This window comes from Diadema antillarum, unplaced genomic scaffold (assembly GCF_040938485.1).
Source record: "Diadema antillarum isolate AM-2024a unplaced genomic scaffold, OU_Dant_1.0 seq00001111_RagTag, whole genome shotgun sequence".
Classification (NCBI taxonomy): domain Eukaryota; kingdom Metazoa; phylum Echinodermata; class Echinoidea; order Diadematoida; family Diadematidae; genus Diadema; species Diadema antillarum.
Genome location: NW_027271927.1, coordinates 14704 through 36043, shown reverse-complemented (window position 1 = coordinate 36043; position 21340 = coordinate 14704). Strand labels below are relative to the sequence as shown.

Here is a 21340-nt window from a genome sequence, read left to right as displayed (position 1 = left end):
AACCACTTATACAGTACCGGTAGCTAGGACTAGACATGAGGATCTAGCTCTAGTAAATTTACGTGTGTACTGCTACTCGATCTAGCTACATGTAGATAAGACTCTTTAATTTGCATACGGTAATTGGCTCCCTGTTTGCCGATACTGCGGTTCCGCCTTACAGTGATTCAATTATTTATTTACTAACGCTAATTCAAATTCTTATCTGTGCATATATACCAATACCATACGCCATGGGCTTGGACATGGTACTCTGTCTTTAACATTAGGCACTAGCTTCAGCATATTCAGTTTGAGCAGTCGAGCAGCTGCTAAGTGAGCGTGACCGAGCTCGAGTTAATAGAAACATCTCTCTTGTTGACTTTTTGTATACACTTATAACACAGTATTCATCATCGTGCATTGTGGACTTGGTCATGGACATCATTGACTGCATCCTCATCATGGTCATGCTCGCTAGATAATTGACATTTGGACACCATTGCATTGGCCATCGCATATGCATTGGGGCATGCATAGGCACGCACTGCATTACAATTGCATTGCCATTGCATTGAAGTTGAACTTGCAGGGCAGCTATGAGGAGATCAAGCAACATGTATAACTAAGCGTCAGAGGTTTCTTTAAGTCTGTTATACCTGTGACAGGTAAACAAAAATCATCTCAAATAATATAGAGAGTAAAACTGAGAAATTTTGAGCAGGCTTACCTTTTAGCAGTCTTAAACTTGTGGTCTAGAAATACTTCGCCAGTCATACCCCATATATAACTATGAATGGGACTGTACTACGTGGCTCTACGTACGTGGACGTGTAACGTGTTTTATTTTCACCACATCACAAAATGGTTTTTACTCATATGTTTTTCCTCTCCAAAATTATTTTTTCTTTCAGAATAACAAAAAAAAATTATATGAGTATTATAGACGAAAAATATTTTTGACAAATATTGTGCCAAATTTGATTTTGTATATTTTATTTTACATTCATAAGAAACAATTCTCAACAACGCGCGCCTTTCAATTTTTCGCGCAATTGCCCTCCGTCCACTTGATTGCATGCATACTACTACACTGTACGGAATTGCTCTCTAGCTCAGCACAGAAGTACACAACATTGGTGCCTGCCTGTCGTACCGGCAGCGACTCGACTAGCGGCGTTCGTTTGTTTGCTGTAATGTCTTCCGACTCTGTGGACTCAAAGAAAACAAAGTTATTTTTATATGACCCTTACTTCTCCTGAATGTTCTACGTGTATTACGACTGTTTGAAAATTAAGTCTGACTCCGGCGTCGCACGGATAAGATCTACCACGAGGCCTACAGTTTCGCACCTTTTACACTTCAGTTAATTTACAGCAGAGAGAAATCTAACCGTTAGACTGAGCTCGTCGAGCTCACACACCATACACCACAGCACAGGGACAGCCAGAGCTGAGGAGCGAGCCGAAACTGCAGGCAAAGAAGAGACAGTGTACGTGTTCGTCTGCAGCGTAGCGGCTGCGTTCCGTCTGGTTGTATAAATACAAGATGAAACCCCATTCAGAGCAGAATGATGACAGGTCATAATTCTCGTCTGAGTATGTCTGCTTATGAATTTGCCTCTCCCGCGAGACCTGTGCCGAAGTTTTTTCAAGAGGCGTCATTTTCTCAGAAAAAGGTGAGTCACCAACCGATGCTGAACTCCCTGTTGTTTAACTGCGACAGCCGCCACACGCAGTGCGACTACCTGTTGTTATTCTTGACTGTGTACACAAGTGTTTACACTTGACAATGTACAGCGACAGGGCTGTGTAAACTTTATACGATTCTATATCTAGTTAGTGTGAAGACAGTTGAGTTGTAGAATATAACCTCTAACGTTAATCATGCTAAACGACCAATATGTAACGTTATAGAGCTAGTCTAAAACGGGTGACGTCGAACCCATGAGTCTGACTCACAGCTGTGCCACACACACTCCATTTCACCTCAGCTCTTGTGTAAATCAAAATGTAAGATTAAGCTTTATAGGAGGGTTTGAATATGTTTGTTGCTGTAGGGCCTAGTCGTGGTGGTGTAAACATGGATAGACAGACCCTAAAAGCCCTGTAGCGGTTAGCTGTACTATTTTGTAGAATCTGTTAGATTCTACTGTACGCTGTACGGTATGCTGTGAAAAGTTGAGTGTTGCAGTTTGGAACAATAGTATTGTAGGGTCTAACAATAAAATTATTTAATTTACGTAGTACTTTGTCAAGTGTGTGCACAGTTCTAACGTGGGACAACTTATGTTATTCAGTTAGCCACCTATGTTACAGTTGTACTGTGGGTTACCGGTACATGTATCGTCACCCTATCAATTTTAAGGATCTGCAGCTTGTTTATTCCAATAGAATACAAATTTGCCTTAGTTTTGCCTCAAACAAATGCCATAAATACTGCAGTTTTTAAATTCGTGGCTATCCTGTTGATTCTGAATCCCCATGGTGAAATAATGACATTTTGTGTGTGCGATGCATTTTCATTGCGCGGCTTAAAAGGGTACCTCAACATTGGCACCCCCTTCCTCCATGGACCATACATGTAGGTATTATAAATACGCACATACAATTGCACAGTCATGCGCCATGTTCGCATTTTACTAAGCGTATTTGTAAATAAACCGTGTTTTAGTTTATTAGTTTGTTAGTTTGAAAATTGTGTTTTAGGTCCCTATACCATTTGTGGACTTAGTGGTGAACGCGCGTAACATGGACAGACCAAAATGCGACAAGACGGTCTGTCCATGTTACGTGCATTCACCACTAAGTCTAGAAATGGTTTAAAACACAATTTCCAATGAAATTTTACATGTACAGGTGTTATCTTCTTTCATCAAAATTAAGCCATTCATTTGAAAAACAGCAAAGTTTCAATGAGCATTCATAATTTGACCTTCATACAATGTTAGTGCATGGATTTCTGTCCTGCATTACACCCATTCACCCAAAATTTGTAATTTTGGCATAAATTTTAATAAATTGCTTGTTTGAAGCAATTTTGTGACAAAGTTATCTCTCATTGAAGTGTTCTAGAAGATCAAATTGTATTCAGGGGTACATAATGTACAAACGTGTATAATGCACGATAGGAAACAGAAAATAAAGAGACATCCTTGAAAAGTACCCATTTACTGTGTACACATTTTTCCAACAGGGAAAAAAACATACTATGGTGATAGAGTAAACTCTTATCTTTTTATCAAACCCATTTTTTTTTTTTTTTTTTTTTTTTTTTTGCATTACAACACAAAGAAACACATTTTAGGTCACAAAAAGCATGCACTCTTGTCTTCATCTTGGGAACCTGGGCACTATTACATAAAAGATGTTTCTGTTAGGATGGCAACTCTTGCTGGAATGACAACTTCCCATAGCAAAGTCAATCAGGAAGCTGGATTCTTGTCATTACCATGACAATTGCCATTCCAGCAAGAGTTGCTATCATAGCAAGTTTTTATGAAATGGGGCCCTGGTATACCAGGTTCCCATATGAGTTGCTCCAACGAGAACCTGGACATACCAGGTTCCCGTAAGGAACAGGTTGATTAGTAATTGACCACACAGCCTAATATAAACTGGGAGTTTGCTGGCACCCCTTGTACAGCTGTAGTAATCCTGTGTTACAATCTATGTCCCTTTGTCCCATTGTATAGCTTAGTAAGCTATACAACAATAGGACAAAGGGACATGTATACAGTATTATTCGCCTGGCCATTTGTAGCCAGGGAGGTGGGAAGTTCCCACCTCCCAGGTGTAACATTGAGCTGATGTTTATTCATTCTATGGAGGGCAGTTGCAGCCCACTACTTGATTGTGCATGGATTAGTCAGATTGTATTTTGACTTCTTGGAGAGAGGAGTCTGAGCTTTGCAGTACAGGTGTACACTGTACTTAAAGACCTGAATAAATGAGTATATGAATATGAGCGACCCAAGTCCATGGAAGACCATTTCAAGTAAACTAAAAAAAAAACTTCATATCTTTTTTATTTGTCCAGTAATATTCTATTTAACTGTGATGGGAAGGCAACATTGTATACAAATTAGAACATATATTAAATGACAATTAACATTTACATCAATTGTGGAAAGGCCATTTTGTGTGGTGGACTTGGGTCGTCTTTGATTCATATGGACTTGGGTCGTTCTTTGATTCATGTACATGATATTCTGCTATAGAGATGAGAGAAGGATGAGAGAGGGCGCTATTATATGAATGTAAGAATGACCCAAGTCCTTCATTCTTACATTAATATAAGATTTAACTCATGCATTTCAGGCACTTCCGGGGGTAATTAGGATTTATGATTTATACACAAGATGAGTCCATGCATACAATTGTAAGCTACAATTTCCCATGTCAAACTGAATTTGGCCAAAAATTGGACTCGGGTCGTTCTTATATAATTCAGGTCTTCAAATGTTCCTGCATCTGAAGTAATCCGACATCTGAATGACTGTATTTTTCCTGTCTCCATATTCTAAGAACTCAACAGTATGTATGTCCAGAGACTTCATTGCAGATTTGTTATTTTCTTGTTGCTTATAACCACAGCACCTACATGTAGGTGGCACACCCAGGGAATCCCAGCCACCTCGTCTTCAGGGAAAGAGCCTTTCCTCTGTCAGCCGACTCTTTCCACACCGATCACGGACGGAGGAACACCAGCCGCGAAATGTGTCATTCAGGCAGTCTGAGAATTGTATCCTTTAGCTTTGTTACCATATTCCGCTGATGAGAGAGAGAGAGAGCGCCCTTTAATATCAATTTGGGAGATGTTTGTTCTCCATCATGTTACCTAGAAAAGAGTATGCACGTTGAGTAAAAAAAGAAATTGAATTGAATTGTAAGGTTTTACATGAAATCATAAGTGCTCTTTGTCACCATACCTCTGCACGCCTAAAATACTTGTATATTGTAGTTTTCATAACTTCACAAATCTTGCATTTCTACATGTCCACCAAAATAGTGTACACCTTGTAAATGTCATGTCTTTGTTGCATTTTAAATTGTACCGGTACCTCAGAGAAAGATTCACCTCAATAGAAACAAAGGCTGTAAAGTACAATAGACCCTACATTGTACGTACCAGCGTATGTGCATGTAAGTTCAGAAAGGAGCAAAGCAATGATGCCCGAGCCAAACTGAAACGAATGCTGTGTTTTGGGTTTTTTTGTTTTGTTTTTTTTTCAATTAGCCTATGCTGGAGTTGCTTTTTTTTTTTTTCTTTTTTTTTTTTTTTTTTGCTGATTCTAACAGATGTCTGGAAACAATAATTCTCAGTTAATAGAGATTTCCTATTAGTAAAAACCCTTTTTTGTTGCATGACCCTGGCTTTCCCAATTGATACATGTACATGTACAAGGCACAATTTTATGAGAATGAGTGTGCTGCCTATAAACAAGTTTTTAGCTCATAATATGCCTAGGCATGTGAACTGTCAAGTGATTTGTTTGTGCTGTTTGAAGTTCTTCAGTTTATCCAGGGCTGTACACTAACCCATTTTTTTCGACTTGTCCTCGTCCGACCAATAGATACCCAGTTTTTCTATAAAGTTTGTAACTGGTCCTTCTTTTTTTCTTCTTCTTCTTTTTCGACTAACTGACCCCCAACAATGTTATTTTTATTTTTCACCACTCATACCTGACCAGTAAATTTGGCATTTCCTAAAAACTTACTGGCCCAACAGTGATTTTGGTGGGTCTGAGACCGTTGGACCAGTACAAGTGTTCAGTGTTTTATCCCTCACCCTTTATTGTGCACCTACATACTGTACTTGTATGTACATGTACTATGTACTTGTATTCAATCCTTTCATTTGTTTCCTTGACTAGACTCTCCCGTACAGCTGTTTTAGCGAGTCCGCACTACAACCAGCACAGTAGCGCCCTATACTTTGATCAGTGTTTTACTGTTGAAGACAGACTAGGTGCAGGCTCCTTTGGAGAGGTTAGCAATACTGGTATTCGTATTCATTTTGACCTGTACACGTGTATTAAACATGCCATCTCGGACTGCTTTCTGCTGAAAGAATCTACACATTATCTCAAACAAACTGCAAAAGAAGGTGATTGTGGACTTTTTGTCAAAATGAGAAGCCAATGGATACCCTGTCAGTAGATCTAAGAAAGTTTTAACCCGTTGGGGATGGACTGATTCACTACAAGGCGCATTTCCCATAGACACCTACCTCGAGTATACTCGGGACTCGTCAGTTGGAAATAAGTGGTACAAGTTGTTCTGTTATGTAGTAGCTTAGACTCTGCAGATCATGAAATTGGTGTACAGTGTATGCCAGTCAGAAAATGGTGATTTGATTATTTTATGTCAGATATTCTAGGTTATTCTTGATTTTTATTTTGATGTGAATGTGTACAAGTAGACTGTTAAACTAAATAATGTTCAATAGAAGATAAAGCTTTTTCACTCTTAATTGTACAATGATAATGCTCAATGTATGACAACAAAGAATGTCAATGAGCAACATAAGTTTGCTTACTGGGAGTTGATGCATATAACTTTATGATGTGTTATAAGTTTACCAGTATTTTTTTTTTAAATCTGTCTACTTCTTTATATCTGTTGATGCATGCTAAAGGTATTCAAGGTAAAGAGCAGGGAAGATGGCAAGTATTACGCTGTCAAGAGATCCCGGGAGCGTTTCAGAGGAGAATCTGACAAGTGAGTTGAGAGCAACTAAACACACACACACACACACACACACACACACACACACACACACACAAACAAGACAAATTTTTTTTATTTGTATGTTTTATTAAATCATATCACAAACATGATCAAATGATTTACAAATGATTTGTAATGATAACAAAAAAAAAGAATAAAACATACACACACAAAAAAAATTGTTTAAGTTTATGTATGTAGTCTATTCATTGTATCGGTGGCTTTATACACGTGTAATACTTACTCGATATTGGAGGTTATTTTCAAACAAGACAAATCTTGCCTTGATTCTCAAGGTTTCAATGTTTTCTAGCATGCTGCGTGGGCCATGACGTACAAAAATTGTATAGTGATTTCTTGGGCTAACAACACCCTAGTTTAGTACTTCAAGAGCAGAACACACTACTTGTTTTCTGTGGGTACGGTGAATCGCTGAATAACAACATTTCAGTACTAGTACATGTACTGCCTCTTGTTACTTTGTCTTATTTATTTTGAAAAGAGTGAAGTAAGAATCTCTACACCCGCACAAACAAGCCAAAATATCTGACCAGTAGCAGGTGGAGAAAATATCTGTACATGATATGCAAAACTTAGTAGAACACATCAGGGAAACTTTTGAATAGATTTCTGACTGATTTTCTGCAAACTTTCTTGATATGTTCTATTGATATTGATGCATTCACTCAATATACGTGTATTTCAGTTTCACTATCCTCTGAAGGAGATTCTGACTGAATGTTCCTTGTCTGATTGACACCATGTGTTTTCGATTTTGTGGTTGCTAGGAGACGGAAGCTGGAGGAGGTGAGAAAGCATGAGAGTTTGTCGAGACACCCGAACTGTGTTGAATTTCACCGGGCGTGGGCTGAGAGAGGACACCTCTACATCCAGACCGAGCTCTGCAAGATGAGGTGAGTTTGATACATCACTCTTCATCAACGTAGATAGACATCGATTATCAGCGTTTGAGTTATAGTCATAATAATACAAAAGAAATCAAAGGCAATCATAGTCATATTGATAAAAAAGAAATCATTGGCATACATACATCTCGATAATGACAGCTGTAGCTCTACTTAAACTGTTGAGGACGGTTTAATTTTGCTACAACACACATTTCCCATAGACACCTGCCTGAGTATACTCGGGACTCATCCTCAACGGGTTAAGCATCAATTGCTCATGCAGGTGATCAGTAATCTTATCATGTAGATATTCAGCAGTTTTAGTGGTGATGGTATTACTTGTGCTATCATTGTCATTGTTGTGATTATTACTATTGTTTTTGCTGTTGCCATTGTTGATAACAGTCTGTGTTATTTTGACTATCCTTGTAATTGGTATACTTTCTTTTATTTTGTTTGTCCGTCCTGATCTTTGATCCGTAGTTTGCAGGCGTATGCAGACCAGAATCACAACATACCTGAGAGCATTCTATGGAGCTTTCTAGTCGATCTGATACAGGTGAGACTTCCAAATGATAAATGTGACCATGCATCACAAAACCAACAAAAAGTCGCACCCCTTGATTTTGCATGAGGACTCAAGAAAGGTGAAATAGGTCAACCAAGTCAATTTTGACTTTTTCATATTTTCTGAAAGAGCTATCCTTCTTCTACATTATTCCTAAGTTTGCGATCATAACGTGAATGGGAAAGTGTGTTTTCATCAGTTTTTCTACAACCCTTTTTTGGGGGGAACTATTTTAAATGATCAGGTATATGTCTTTAGAGACCTCTTTTCATTTCTTGAAATCGTTTGCACTCTCCTCACTTTCAACTCTTATATTCTTTTGAAAGGATAATGCTACTGCTGTGAAAGTTGGCATTGATCATGGACAGGATGTGTTAATAAAGCATGCTCAATTTCAGCTTAAACTGATAATCCCTTCATTGTTGTTACTCCAGTGGCTTACATCCTGTGTTTTGTCCCTTTCATTGCATAGCTCACACGGCTTGAAAAAATTAAGCTCCTGAATAGACCCTGTACTTCAAAGCCTCTTTTCTCATCTCGCGCTCTTCCAGAGTGTGTGCGTTCTTTCCAATATTTAAATATTTTAGGGGAGTCCATTTGAATTCAGTTATACATCATTTTAAAGCTTAAAGTCTGCTCTTTCAGAATCTGCCCTTAACTAAAAATCCCTGTCTGGCGACTTTTTGTTGGTTTTGTGGTGCAGTGTCACAAATGAAGAGTTTGATTGCAAAATTGGTAAGGCACCGTTTTTAAACACTTGAAAGTAACTACTTCCACTTCTATTGCTTTCATTGATGTTGCCACCACCATAACTAATTGTCAATATTTTAATATTTTTTTGTCCCCGCCGAACGAGTTCCAGCAGGGGACTATGAAACGGGCACCGTACATGTGTGTGTCCGTGTGTGTGTCCGTCCGTGTGTCCGTGCGTGAGTCCGTGTGTGATCAAAATCTTCAATTTGCTACTTCTCTGTCATTTATGAGCCAAGTTTGATTCTGTTTGCTTTATATGATAGCACTATGTGGGAGCTTTGAAACTTGTACACAGAATTTCAGTTGTGACCTTTGACCTTGACCTTTGACCTATATTGTACATTATGCTACAAAATGCTACTCCTTCGCCATTTCTAAACCCGATTTCGATTCCATTTGCTTTATGTGATGGCACTTGTTGAGGGCTTCAAAACTACTACACAGAATTTTGACCTTGATTTTTTGACCTGTATTGTACATTTTGCTACAAAATGCTACTCCTTCGCCATTTCTAACCCGATTTCGATTCCGTTTGCTTTATGTGATGGCACTAGGTGAGGGCTTCAAAACTTCTACACAGAATTTTGACCTTTGACTTCTTTGACCTTTGACCTTGATTTTTGACCTATATTGTACATTGGCTACAAAATGCTACTCCTTCACCATTTCTAACCCGATTTTGATTCTGTTTGCTTTATGTGATGGCAATAGGTAAGGGCTTCAAAACTTCTACACAGAATTTGACCTTTGACTTCTTTGACCTTTGACCTTGATTTTTTACCTATATTGTACAATGGCTACAAAATGCTACTCCTTCGCCATTTCTAACCCGATTTCGATTCCGTTTGCTTTATGTGATGGCAGCAGGTGAGGGCTTCAAAACTTCTACACAGAATTTTGACCTTTGATTTCTTTGACCTTTGACCTTGATTTGTGACCTGTATTGTACATTTTGCTACAAAATGCTACTTCCGGCGGGGACATATATTACGCACCGCGTAAATTCTACTTTTCCTTGTTCTCCTTGCCATGGTGGCACTGATCCTTCAGGGCTTGAATCACATGCATGACCATGGTCTTCTTCATCTGGACATTAAGCCTGAGAATATCTTCATCTCCTACGAGGGGGTTTGCAAACTTGGCGACTTCGGCTTGTCAGTGCATATTACGGAGGTGAGTTGGACAATTCCAGTCCTTCTTCATGTTTTACATTGATTTCTTGTGGGGAGGGGGGGGTGAAATGAAAAGTTCAGAAAGAAAGTTAGCTTGCTGTACGTCCCATCATCAGAGTTCTTTTTAAAAATTCCCCCTCAAAGTTAGTTTTGAGAGTTATTAAAGCTCATGCGAAGCTCATGCAATATTGGAATTGTAAATTGTTTGAATTGGAATTTTAGTCCATGGTACCTTATTCAGAACCTCACTACATTCCTCTGCAAATGCACTTTGAAAGACCTGCACACAAGTGTTTCTCAAGCTTTTAAAAGATTTGATGGTTTTATACACTGATCTGACGTTGGTATAGTTTACATTCTCATTTATTTGCTTGTTTGTTTGTTTGTTTTTTACCCTCTTCATGTGACTTGTCACATGACAGGATCAGGTGACCGATGCCCAAGAAGGTGATCCCAAATACCTCGCCCCAGAGCTCTTGCAGGGCCACTTTGGCAAGCATGCTGATGTCTTCAGGTGGGTAGAATCCGAACTCAGAGGAGTTTGATGGGAGAGGTTGAAGCAGTGATGATGAATGTACTATGTTGATAGGGAGGATTGGAGATGGGTGAGATCTGAAGTCGTTTGCTGAAAATTATTCTGTCTCTTTGGATAAGGTTTGATATGATCAATCAGACATAGTAGGTGTGAAGAATGCATATTTTTATTTCATCAGTGTAAGCCTTTGAGAATTGTCAGCCATGTACTGAACATGTTTGTTACTATCCATGAGAGTCATTCACTTAAAATCAGCTGAAAACTTGGAAAATATGCCCTGATGTTCTCTAAATATTATTATTGTGCCATGTTTATGTCCTCTGCATTGATATTTTTGTCCTATGCTGCAGCCATGTCTGCTGTACTCATTCAGTATTGAGTTGAGGTGTATTTGTATATATATTGTATTTTCAAGATGTGTGTGTATAAAGTCAAGCACATATCTCACTTTAACATATAAAATGTCATCTTGTTTGTTTGTTTGTGTGTTTTTTATTTGTTTTTTAAGGGGGTGGGAGCATTCATTTTTTGTATTTTACTTCCTCATAATGTGTCTATTTGCCTCTGTATTTTTCTTTCTCTTGCGTCACAATAGTGAGAAAGCTCACTTTAAAGTTTCAAGCGTTTTCTTTTTTGATACATTTTGTCTCCCTCTCCCTGTCCTCTCTATGTTTCTCTCACTCTCTCTTTATTTTTATCTCTCTCTTTCTGTTTATCTATTTATCTATCTATCTATCTTTCTATTCATCTATCTACCCATCTATCTATCTATCTGTCTATCTGTCTATCCACCTATCTATCTATCTATCCATCTGTCTATCTATCTATCTATCTTCTATCTATCTTTCTATCTATCTATTCATCTATCCATCTATCCATCTATCCATCTATTTATCTATCTATCCATCTGTCCTTCTATCTATTTATGCATCTATTTATCTATCTATCTATCTATCTCTCTTTCTTATTACACTAGTCTGGGAATCACGATACTGGAGTTGGCCAGTGATCTCGAACTGCCACGGAATGGAGAATCTTGGCATGACTTGAGAAAGGGAAGGATACCATGGCAACTTACAGCAGGTAGGAATGATAATCTTTACCCAGGGAAACAGGGATATCCATCTGGCTACAAATATCATCACTTTCATCATCATCATTATTGAAAGTAGTAGTAGTAGTTTTGTAGTAGTAGTTTTTTACTTTTGTTAATACTATTGTAGAAGTTGTTGTTATTATAATTATTGTTACTGCTACTACTGCTGCTTCTACATGTACTACTATTACTACTAATACTATTATTATTATTATCATTATTATTGTCATTGACATTATCATCATCATCACACCCTGTGATACTAATAACATTCAATACCTTCATTTCTGCATCTTCCGATAGGAGTGAGCTTTAGAACGTTCAGAACGTTCAGAACACGCCCTCAACCCCCACTCAGATTTCCCTATGTAGCTTTGACTGATATTAAGTCTCACAAAAACATCAAATTTCATAGCACTTTTTTACTGCTTGTTCAGTTGTCGTGGAACCTTCAAAGTTTTGTTTTGTTTCCAGTTTTCTTTTTTCATCATCAGTTACCATAGAGCTGATGTTCAACCTGAAATTTAATAGATGCTTCTTCCCAATTAGCCTCACTTGCAGGCCTTACATGTATACAAATATGCGTGATATGAAAAAGAAAAAGAAGAATAACAACTTGTTGGCTATTTTAAAGAAAGATATCACCCAATCACTGTCATTTTTTTTTTGTTTTTTGTTTAAAGAAAAATAAACTTGATGAAGTCTTTTATTCTATTATTTTCTTGTCACTCCCTCTTACATCGTACACCAGGAATTTCTCCTGCCTTGAAGCATCTGATTGAGAGCATGATGGACCCAGATTTCAGGAGACGTCCCACACTGGCCGCCTTGATGGAGTCGAGAATGGTCCAACAAACCATCGCCTGGCAACGCAGACAAAGACTCCTCAAAAGAATTGTGAGTGTCGTCTTCGAAAGGGAGAGCTTGTTATTTTCCACAATATAATGATCATCCCCTGGAATGACAAGACCTTTAATCTCAAAAATCACTAAATTTTCAACAGAGAAAACAAAAAGTTTGTTTGTGCAACATTCTTGCAAAATAACATCAATATTGATGCCAAATAATTTTTGTTTTGGATTGCACAGACAATTTAAAGGCTTTTAAACTCAAAATAATATACAATGCATATTTGATATTCTAAATTGAGGTAGGAGCTTTTTTTAGTATAATATGTCAGTTGAGATACATGGTCTGGTCACCATTGGCATTCTATGTTATTTTTTGTTCATCAAATTTTTTTATTGGAAAACATAGTCTGATTATAGAAACATTATTTCATTACTTGCACATATTATGACAAATCCAATATAGAGCGTGGCCATCAAGTTTACCATACTCATTGCATATTTTGAGAACATTTAGAATCACTGAATTTATAGCAGCAGTGGCCAATTTTGATAAATCATTACAACTTGCAGTCAATGCAGTCACCATAGCAGCAACTAATATGCTTGGAATTTGATTGGCTGTTTGGCTGTTGCTATGGTAGCTGCAACTTTGACAGTTTGCCATTGTTGTAAAGTGTTTAATGATATTCCTACAAAGAATGGACTATGAATATTGAACAAATTACTGTAAATGAGGAATGTGCAGGTGCATTTTAATTTCGCGAATTTTGCGAGAGCCAAGATTCGTGAAATTAAAATGCATGCAAAAGTTTTTGTTTACACTATATATGCATTGAATGTTAGAGGCAACTCACGAAAATCTCATGCCACTAAAAAGGCCGTTGGCCCCAATTTGCAAAATTACATTCCGTGAAAATATTGTGTTTTACAGTATACAAAAAAAAATGAAGATTATGCAAAACATTTGTTACAAATTGATGCTTTATTCTGTTCAATGACTGAACATTGTATGTGATGTTTCTCTTTCTTAGAATTTTACTTTTATTTTCTTCTTTCTCTGTTCAGTGGAAGAAATTGTTTGGGTGGATATCCGTGCTGTTTGCCATCATCGTAGGTGTTGTCTTCAGAATACTGAAACCTCTCGTGGGTAGTCGCTATGGCAACCAGAGGTTGGAGGAGGCTGATGGTGTCTCAGACCGACCCCGACATCCATCGGAGTGGGATCTCAGTTTCTCAGATGGTAAAGAGCAGTTTTCATTTTCATCCATGTAGCGTTGATGAATACCATTTTGGTGATGTATTCAAATTGTATGAGTCCTTTGTTCACAAAACTTGCCATTTAAGGATAAGTTCACCTTAGTTACATGTGTTAATTGAGTGAATGCAGCAATGTATAAAGTAGAACACACCAGTGAAAGTCTGACAATCCCTTCAAAGTTATGAAGTTTTGAAGTTTCAGTGCCACCATGGATGAGAACACTACTAGTTTATGATGTTGCATGCGTAGAACAATATAAAGCAAACATTAAGGAAATTCAACATATTTTCACTTTTCTGGCATGATAAAAGAGCACTTGACTTGCCTCTTTCAGAAGGCAAGGGTAAAGATATTACCCTTAGCATGTACATCAGCAACAAGTTGAGGGATTGAGTACTTTTAAAGAAATAATAAATTTTGTGAAATTCCCTTTTTATTTTCTTCATATCATTCTACACATGTGATGCCACAAAGCATAGTTGTCTTCTCATCCAACCATGGTAGCACTGAAATTTCCAAAATTCGTAACATCTGAATAAATTGTCAGATTTCCCTCAAACTTTCACTGGTGTATTCTATGAGTTATTGCTGCATTCACTCAGTCCACAGAGGGGAACTTGTCCTGTAAGCACATGCAGAAAATATGGTCCCTTTCCTTCTTCTTCTTCTTCTTCTTCCGGTAAAGTGCTGCCCTCGAATGGTCGAGGATGAACGCACTGTGAGAACATACGCATACGCCGCATCGGGGCAACAGAAATTTGAATACAGGTGCAAAATATTTACAGGTGCAAGTAAAAATCTCTGGATGAAGAGTTACAACCTACATACTGTAGCTCCCTCAACGCAGATTTGAAGGCGATGAGGGATGGGTATGCAGCGGGATCAACAGGCAGGTTGTTCCAGTCGTGGATGGTGCGTGGGAAGAATGAGCTGGCATATGCTGTAGTACTTGTGGGAAGGATAGTAAGCAAATAATCAACGCTGGTGAAGGTGATGGGACAAACTATCACTTCCGAGGCAATCTGGATGTAGCTATCTTTCCGAAGCGCAGCTGAGGAAAGATAGCGTACACATTTTAGATCGCCGAGGAAGTGATAGTTTGTCTCATTGCCTCAAACTAAAAGTTGATTATTTGCTCTATATTCCACATCTAGGGTCCTAGAAATTCCCATTTTATTCCACATCTGAAACCGTTTTAGCTGTCTTTAGGTATCCTTAGGACTTAGGCTACGTGTGCGCGTAGATATCAAAGCAATTAATTTGCTGTGTGCACCGCGCGGCACCGAAGTGAAAGTGCATTGCACTGTGTACTATCAAGTGACTTAGGTCACATGATAGTCCACAGTGCAACGCACTTTTATTTCGCGCGTACTCATCTTGCGTTGGGACTGTGTGGACTGTGTGGAGATCAGCGAAACTAAAGGGACTATCAACATGGAGTGTAACGAACTTTTCGTCTCAGGTGATGTGATGGGCAAAACTACGCTTCATCACGTGATCAGCTCTGGGCCAATCCTATTGCAACATTCTTAGCATGTGGAATATAATGAATGCTTTCATTATTATCCTTCCCTTCTTCTTTCAGATGAGATTTTTGAGAGTGACATCTCTCATGGTTCCCTGGGTTGTCCACTTGGCAGCCTGTCGTTTTCTAGTGAGGAAGAGCCAAATGCAGTTTCACATAGCGGAAGCAGAGTAAGCAGGTGAGGTGGTGTTCACACAACTTGTCTTTTTTCAACACATTCATTTTCAAAGTGGATTTGGCAGGGGTTAGTGTAATGCCATATTTTAAATAACCAATAAAGACATTAGAATCAAATGAATATTTTGGTACTGCTTTGGGTAAACAATGTAGCATGTATTGAGAAACTTACACAGTATAACAAAGTGCAAATGAGTTGAGGTAGTGATGTCACAGCAGCACAAGCTGCACATTGGCATGCAGATTTTAATTCAATTCTATCTCAGGAATACAATACGTAAGAATGAATGTTGCCTGGTGTAGTCAATATTTGTCAACCTTGTTTAAGTCGAAACACTGGGAGAAATCCTTCCTGTGATGAATATCAGTATGATGATCATTGTGCAAGTTGATTCCCCTAAAACCAAGAATGTTTTCCTGTCCCTTCGGATTTGACTAAGGCAAGGCTGACTGAATCGTAGGAAGCTAATAACTTCGCATTTGTTACTTTGAGGAAGCAGCATTTAGTTTTAGAATTATTTATTTAAACAAAAATATGAAACTTTAATCATTTCTACAAACAAAAATAATGTTAAATTTGTTGGCATGGTTGCGTGGTATTTCTTTATTCCCAGGAGTCGATTTGATCATACAATGTAGAGTTACATTTGACTTCAAACCTTCTGATCATCTTACAAGGAGGACACGTCATAGCCAAGTTGGATAAAAAAACGCCTGTCTCTGAATTACGTGAGTGTGGTTTGGGTTCGTGGGTTCAAGCCCATGCTAAGCCTGATACGTTCGCTCTTAAGCAAGACACATTGACCACACAATTGCTGTTCTCCACCCAGGAGTATAAATGGGTATGCAGTAGGATGAGAATGTTTATGTTGGTTGATCAGCATGTGTGCGCCTGTAAAATGGCTGCGACTGGCTGGAATGCTCCCCAGGAAGTGGAATGTGAGCACTGTGAGTGCTGGTTGGAGATAATGTATCCAGTGACCAGGGTAATAATAGTCTGTAAAGCGCATTGACGTTCTCAACAAATCTGAAATGAGTCAAATTGGAATTAGCTTTTCTATTTAATGACACCATATTATCTGAATTATTCTTTCTATCAGGAGTTTCCAGATACCTGCTACACCCATGCACATGAAGAGTGTAAGGGGCCCCACTCCCAGAAGTTCGTCTCCGATATCTACTGGAATTGTCTCCACCAGGTGAGACCACTTCTCTACTGGAAAAGCTTTTAATTTTGCAAGGGTTTAATTTTTGTGAATTTCCCGTGCAGTGGACTCACATTGTAACAAAGTCCTCTGGGGGGTGTTTCATAAAGCTGTTCGTAAAGTTACGAACAACTTGCGAGCGACTGGTGATCAGTTCTGATGTGCTATACTGTATCAGAATTTCCATAATTCAGCACAAGAACTGATCACCAGTCGCTCGTAAGTCGTTCGTAACTTTACGAACAGCTTTATGATACACCCCCCTGGACTGGCAATTTTCTTTGATTCTATTGAAATTTTGTTATAACCGAACAAATAAACAATAAAGAACAAAGAACAGATAGTGTTTGGTCTGAATTTTTACTTTGTTGTAACCGGAATTTCGTTATCACCGTGTTCGTTATAACTGGAGTGCACTGTATCACTTTTGGGCCGCAAATTTAACAACAAGGAAAAATATCACCATGGCAATGCACAGTAGATTGGCAGAGTGAACAGTGGCATCAGTGGTAAATCGCAAAAACAGCATCTCACGAAAATTACTGTGACTAAGTCCTCACTTGCGAAAATATCTCTATGCTAATACTGTATACGCCATATATTTTGAGAGTCTAAATTTTCGCGAATCAGGAATTCCCGATGATTTCGTGAGTGGTTAAATTCGCGATTGTGGAGTCCTGTACTGAACGGAAAAATGTACACGCGTACGTCACATCCACATCGGGATCAGAGTCAATATTTTTGTGTATCTTTAATGTTGCGAATAGCACCTGACTCGCGAAATTTGCGAAAATAAAAACCTCGCGAAATATTTGGCGTATACAGTATATTATCATACACAGTAAACATACTCAATTATTAAAGGAACTGTACAGTACTGGTTGAGGTGGGGATTCATGTTTTGAACATTCTTAAGTGAGATAATGAGAAACCTCTTATGAAATATGAAAAAGCATGTAATTCTAAGAAGGATTCAATGTTTATTTGATGAAAATTGGTTTTCAAATGGCTGAGATATCCCAAAAAGTGATGATAATAAAAGGTGACAGGCCACGCTTTTTATTAGAATTTCTTTGTTTCACCTTGTTTTTGGATATCTCAGCCATTTCAAAACCGATTTTCATCAAATAAACTTTTGATACCCCTTAGAATTGCATGCTCTTTGACATCTCATAGAGTGGTTTCTGAATATCTCGCAAAACATCAAAAGCTAAATCCTCACATCAACCAGAACTGTACACACCCTTTAACTACTCCCATTAGTAATGGTAAACAGGTAAATCCCTAAAATTACTTGTCAAATATCAAGGTCAAAAGTCTTCAAATTGTGATTGAATATCTACTGGTATTGTTCTTTCTATGTTTTCAGACTTTTTCAGTGTCTGTAGGTAAAGGTTTTTGTAGGATTTTGAAATGTCTGGTATTAGAGACTATGACTTGACTTAACTTGATTTAAACAGTTTGAATTCATTGTTACGCCTATGACCTTACCCTGTCCTAGTCCTGTACTTTCGTCAAACATTTCCCCCATGTTATTGACCCTAACCCAATGACGCAGACTGAACCAGCACCCGAGCCCCAACGTCAGCTTGGTCCAGAGCTCCCGTAGGTCTCACACCGCATCCCGCATCATGGGTGGAACCCCCAGGGGAACCCCCAGAGGAACCCCGAGGGGAACCCCCAGCAAGCTCAACTTCAGCTCTGCATCGGAGGAGAGCGACACTGAGAAGAAGATTAGTATGATTGAACCCAGAAGCCTCAGTTTGGTGAGTTATAAAACAGATGTCATATTCCATTCCATTTCATTTATTTCCAAATTTTCATTAAAAAAACAAAGGAAAAAGTGAGAATAATAACATTGCATTAGGTAACAGTATACATGTACATACACAAAAAAAACACACAACAAAGAGAAATAGAAAAAAAAAAGATTAAAAAAAGGAAATTCTAAGAGAGAAAATGGAGGAGCCAGCAGAGGCCATTGGCCTTTCTACGGCTGGACTCCCACTTGACAAATTGTATGCACATTATAAGATGTGCTTGAAAAGAGGGAAAGAAAGACAAATAAAAGAGGCAAAACTATGAGTGAAAAATATGTTAAAAGATACACATTGCAGACATCACATGAATGTTTGATTAAATTTCTACAAAAACTTCAATTATAGTTATTCAACAAAAGTCTTGTATTATATCTACGTTTAAAAGAGGCAAGGGAAGGGCATAACTTCATTTCATCAGGTACAAACATGAACTCCTTGGTATTTAACAGATCTTTGCAATGTAACGTATCTAAGACTTTTTTGTTTGTTTGTTTGTCTGTTTGTTACACTACTGATATCAGAAACCAATGTAATGGTTCCACTATTGGCAGTTTGTTTTACAGAACTTTGTGCATTTCAAAACTTAATTCGAAATTCTGAGTTTGAATTCTGTTCGTCCCCATGTCAAATTGCCACGAAATGTACTACTAGCAGTCTCACACTGGTGCTTAAATACTAATGTGTGTTTACCAGTAAAAACCAATAATTTTACATGGTCAAAATGGTACACCTGTCTATACGTAAGTCATATCTGTGCCTATTGCGCACAGATGAAAGTCTGAGAAAAGAAAAATGTAAAGGTATAAGGCATTAACTTTTTTCACAGCGTTTGATATCTGTAGAACCAATACGCATTAGATGTACTTGTGTATGTACACTCAGTGGCACAAAAGTACACAAACAGATGAAAATTGTACATGGAATTGATGTAAATGTCCATGAACGCTGTATATTATTTATTACGTTCTCTTTCAACAGAAATTATTACCGTGCTGTAGGTATTTCAATGGCATGTGTTTTTTTATTAAAGCAAACCAGATAAAATAAAACTCTTCATTCGCCTAGAGGTCCCCTTTAGGTTCGAAATGCCAAACTCGAGTAGCATGATAGCATGTTCCAGGAACAAGAGACAAAAAATAAGGGGTGATGATCAAACATGCAATTTTATGTCACAAGTAATCGATGTGTTGTTTTCTGCTGTCTACGTTTCATGTTACAGGAGTTTGAGCAGCTTGGTGATGAGAGTGACTGATGGACGGAACAGTATCGGGATGTCTGTCAGCTGTCTGTTCCTAGGAGTGACATATCCTTGTTTAATACTGGGAAAATGAAGAGTTTAATAGCAAAATGAGTTATCTCCATTTTTGTTAAGTTTAGATATTTGTGAATAAAGCTGCTAAAAACAAGAAAAAAACACTGAGAGAATACAGAATATTTTAATCATAACTTCAAGAATATTCCTTATTATGTTACAAGTGAGGTACCAATGGAAAGGTTTTATTTTGCTCTATGTGATGATAGACACGATTTAAAATGCTTAAAAGTGGCTCTTAGCCCATTTTGCAATGAACCGTTTCAGATGAAGAAGATAGATGTGCAATTAATGATGATCGTTAGAGAAGGAATTGGGGGATTATAAATTGGTTGTTCCTCAACACTATGTGGTTTCACACAAATTTTCAGGAAGAAGTGAAATATTAGAGTGATGTAAAGAGGATATGAAAGGAATTCTGCAATAGTTCTGACTTCCTTGTACACAAAAAGATGATTTGACATAGGTCCTGTAGCACACTCAAGTACATGTATGCGTGCTGGAAGAAAATTGCGGCAACAGGTCAAGAAGTATTTGTAAGTTTCATTAACACTTTATTTCCCCAGATACTTAATTTCACTTGGCAAGCATATCCATTTGCGTGTATTAAGTACATCTTAACTTTACCTAGTTGTAGATTAGCTAGCCCACTCAGGTGTAGCAATGTGCCTTGGTTTGTGTTTACAGGAAGACCATTTGAACACTCTGAGGAATAAGGGGATTAGGTAATCTTTATTCATTGTGAATTACTGTAAAGCATGATATTTTCATGGCATGAAATTTTCTCAAGTTGCCTCTAACATTCCATGCATATAGTGTTGACAGGAACTTTCACATGCATTTTATTTTCGCGAATCTGGCTCTCGCAAAACTTCGCAAAATTAAAATGTATGCAAACATTCCTCGTTTTACAGTACTTTACGGATGCCTGTGTCAATTAGCAAACAACGAACAGTAAGGATTGAAAAGGGATGGAAATTCTTTTCAAATACTTTTTTATATATATATATTTCAATTAATGTCGCACCGCTAATAGATTACATGTGTATTTACCAAAGCTCCCCCTTGAACAAGTGAACTAGAAAACTTCCAATTCATTTGTTTAAAGATACAATATTACTCAATACATGTACCAGAAATAGATAGGGATACCATTAATTGTTCTTTATATGGCTTTGATTGACTTTCCCAGCTAGACTCAACATGTAAGATTCTTGAACTGCAAAGTTTGTATATGATTTTGAAAGAGGTCTCAGGTCAAAGCCAAGTTGTAAAATGCACATTCACCATGTGTGGCGATATTGTCTTGAAAGTTTAATAGCAGGGAACTCTGATCACAAGCATTATATTTTGATTTGGGCAACTTATTGGCTTGACGTTGTCATGTACTGTATTTGGAAAGTTATGTCGACATCAACTGCTGAAATGTAAGTGTTTAACTTGCTCACCA

At 37.9% G+C, this 21340-nt stretch overlaps 1 protein-coding gene across 1 annotated transcript; it reads left to right on the top strand.

The window, feature by feature from the left end:
- The first annotated feature begins 1323 nt into the window (after window positions 1–1323).
- On the top strand, window positions 1324–19870 carry LOC139743829 (membrane-associated tyrosine- and threonine-specific cdc2-inhibitory kinase-like). The gene is made up of 16 exons (XM_071654285.1): window positions 1324–1657; window positions 4575–4722; window positions 5869–5969; window positions 6619–6701; window positions 7499–7624; window positions 8102–8177; window positions 9990–10112; window positions 10534–10625; window positions 11623–11729; window positions 12494–12639; window positions 13659–13833; window positions 15437–15546; window positions 15664–15681; window positions 16664–16752; window positions 18317–18524; window positions 19798–19870. The coding sequence occupies exons 1-16, from the start codon at window positions 1550–1552 to the stop codon at window positions 19828–19830; spliced, it is 1743 nt and encodes a 580-aa protein (XP_071510386.1). The 5' UTR covers window positions 1324–1549; the 3' UTR covers window positions 19831–19870.
- The last annotated feature ends 1470 nt before the right edge of the window (window positions 19871–21340 follow it).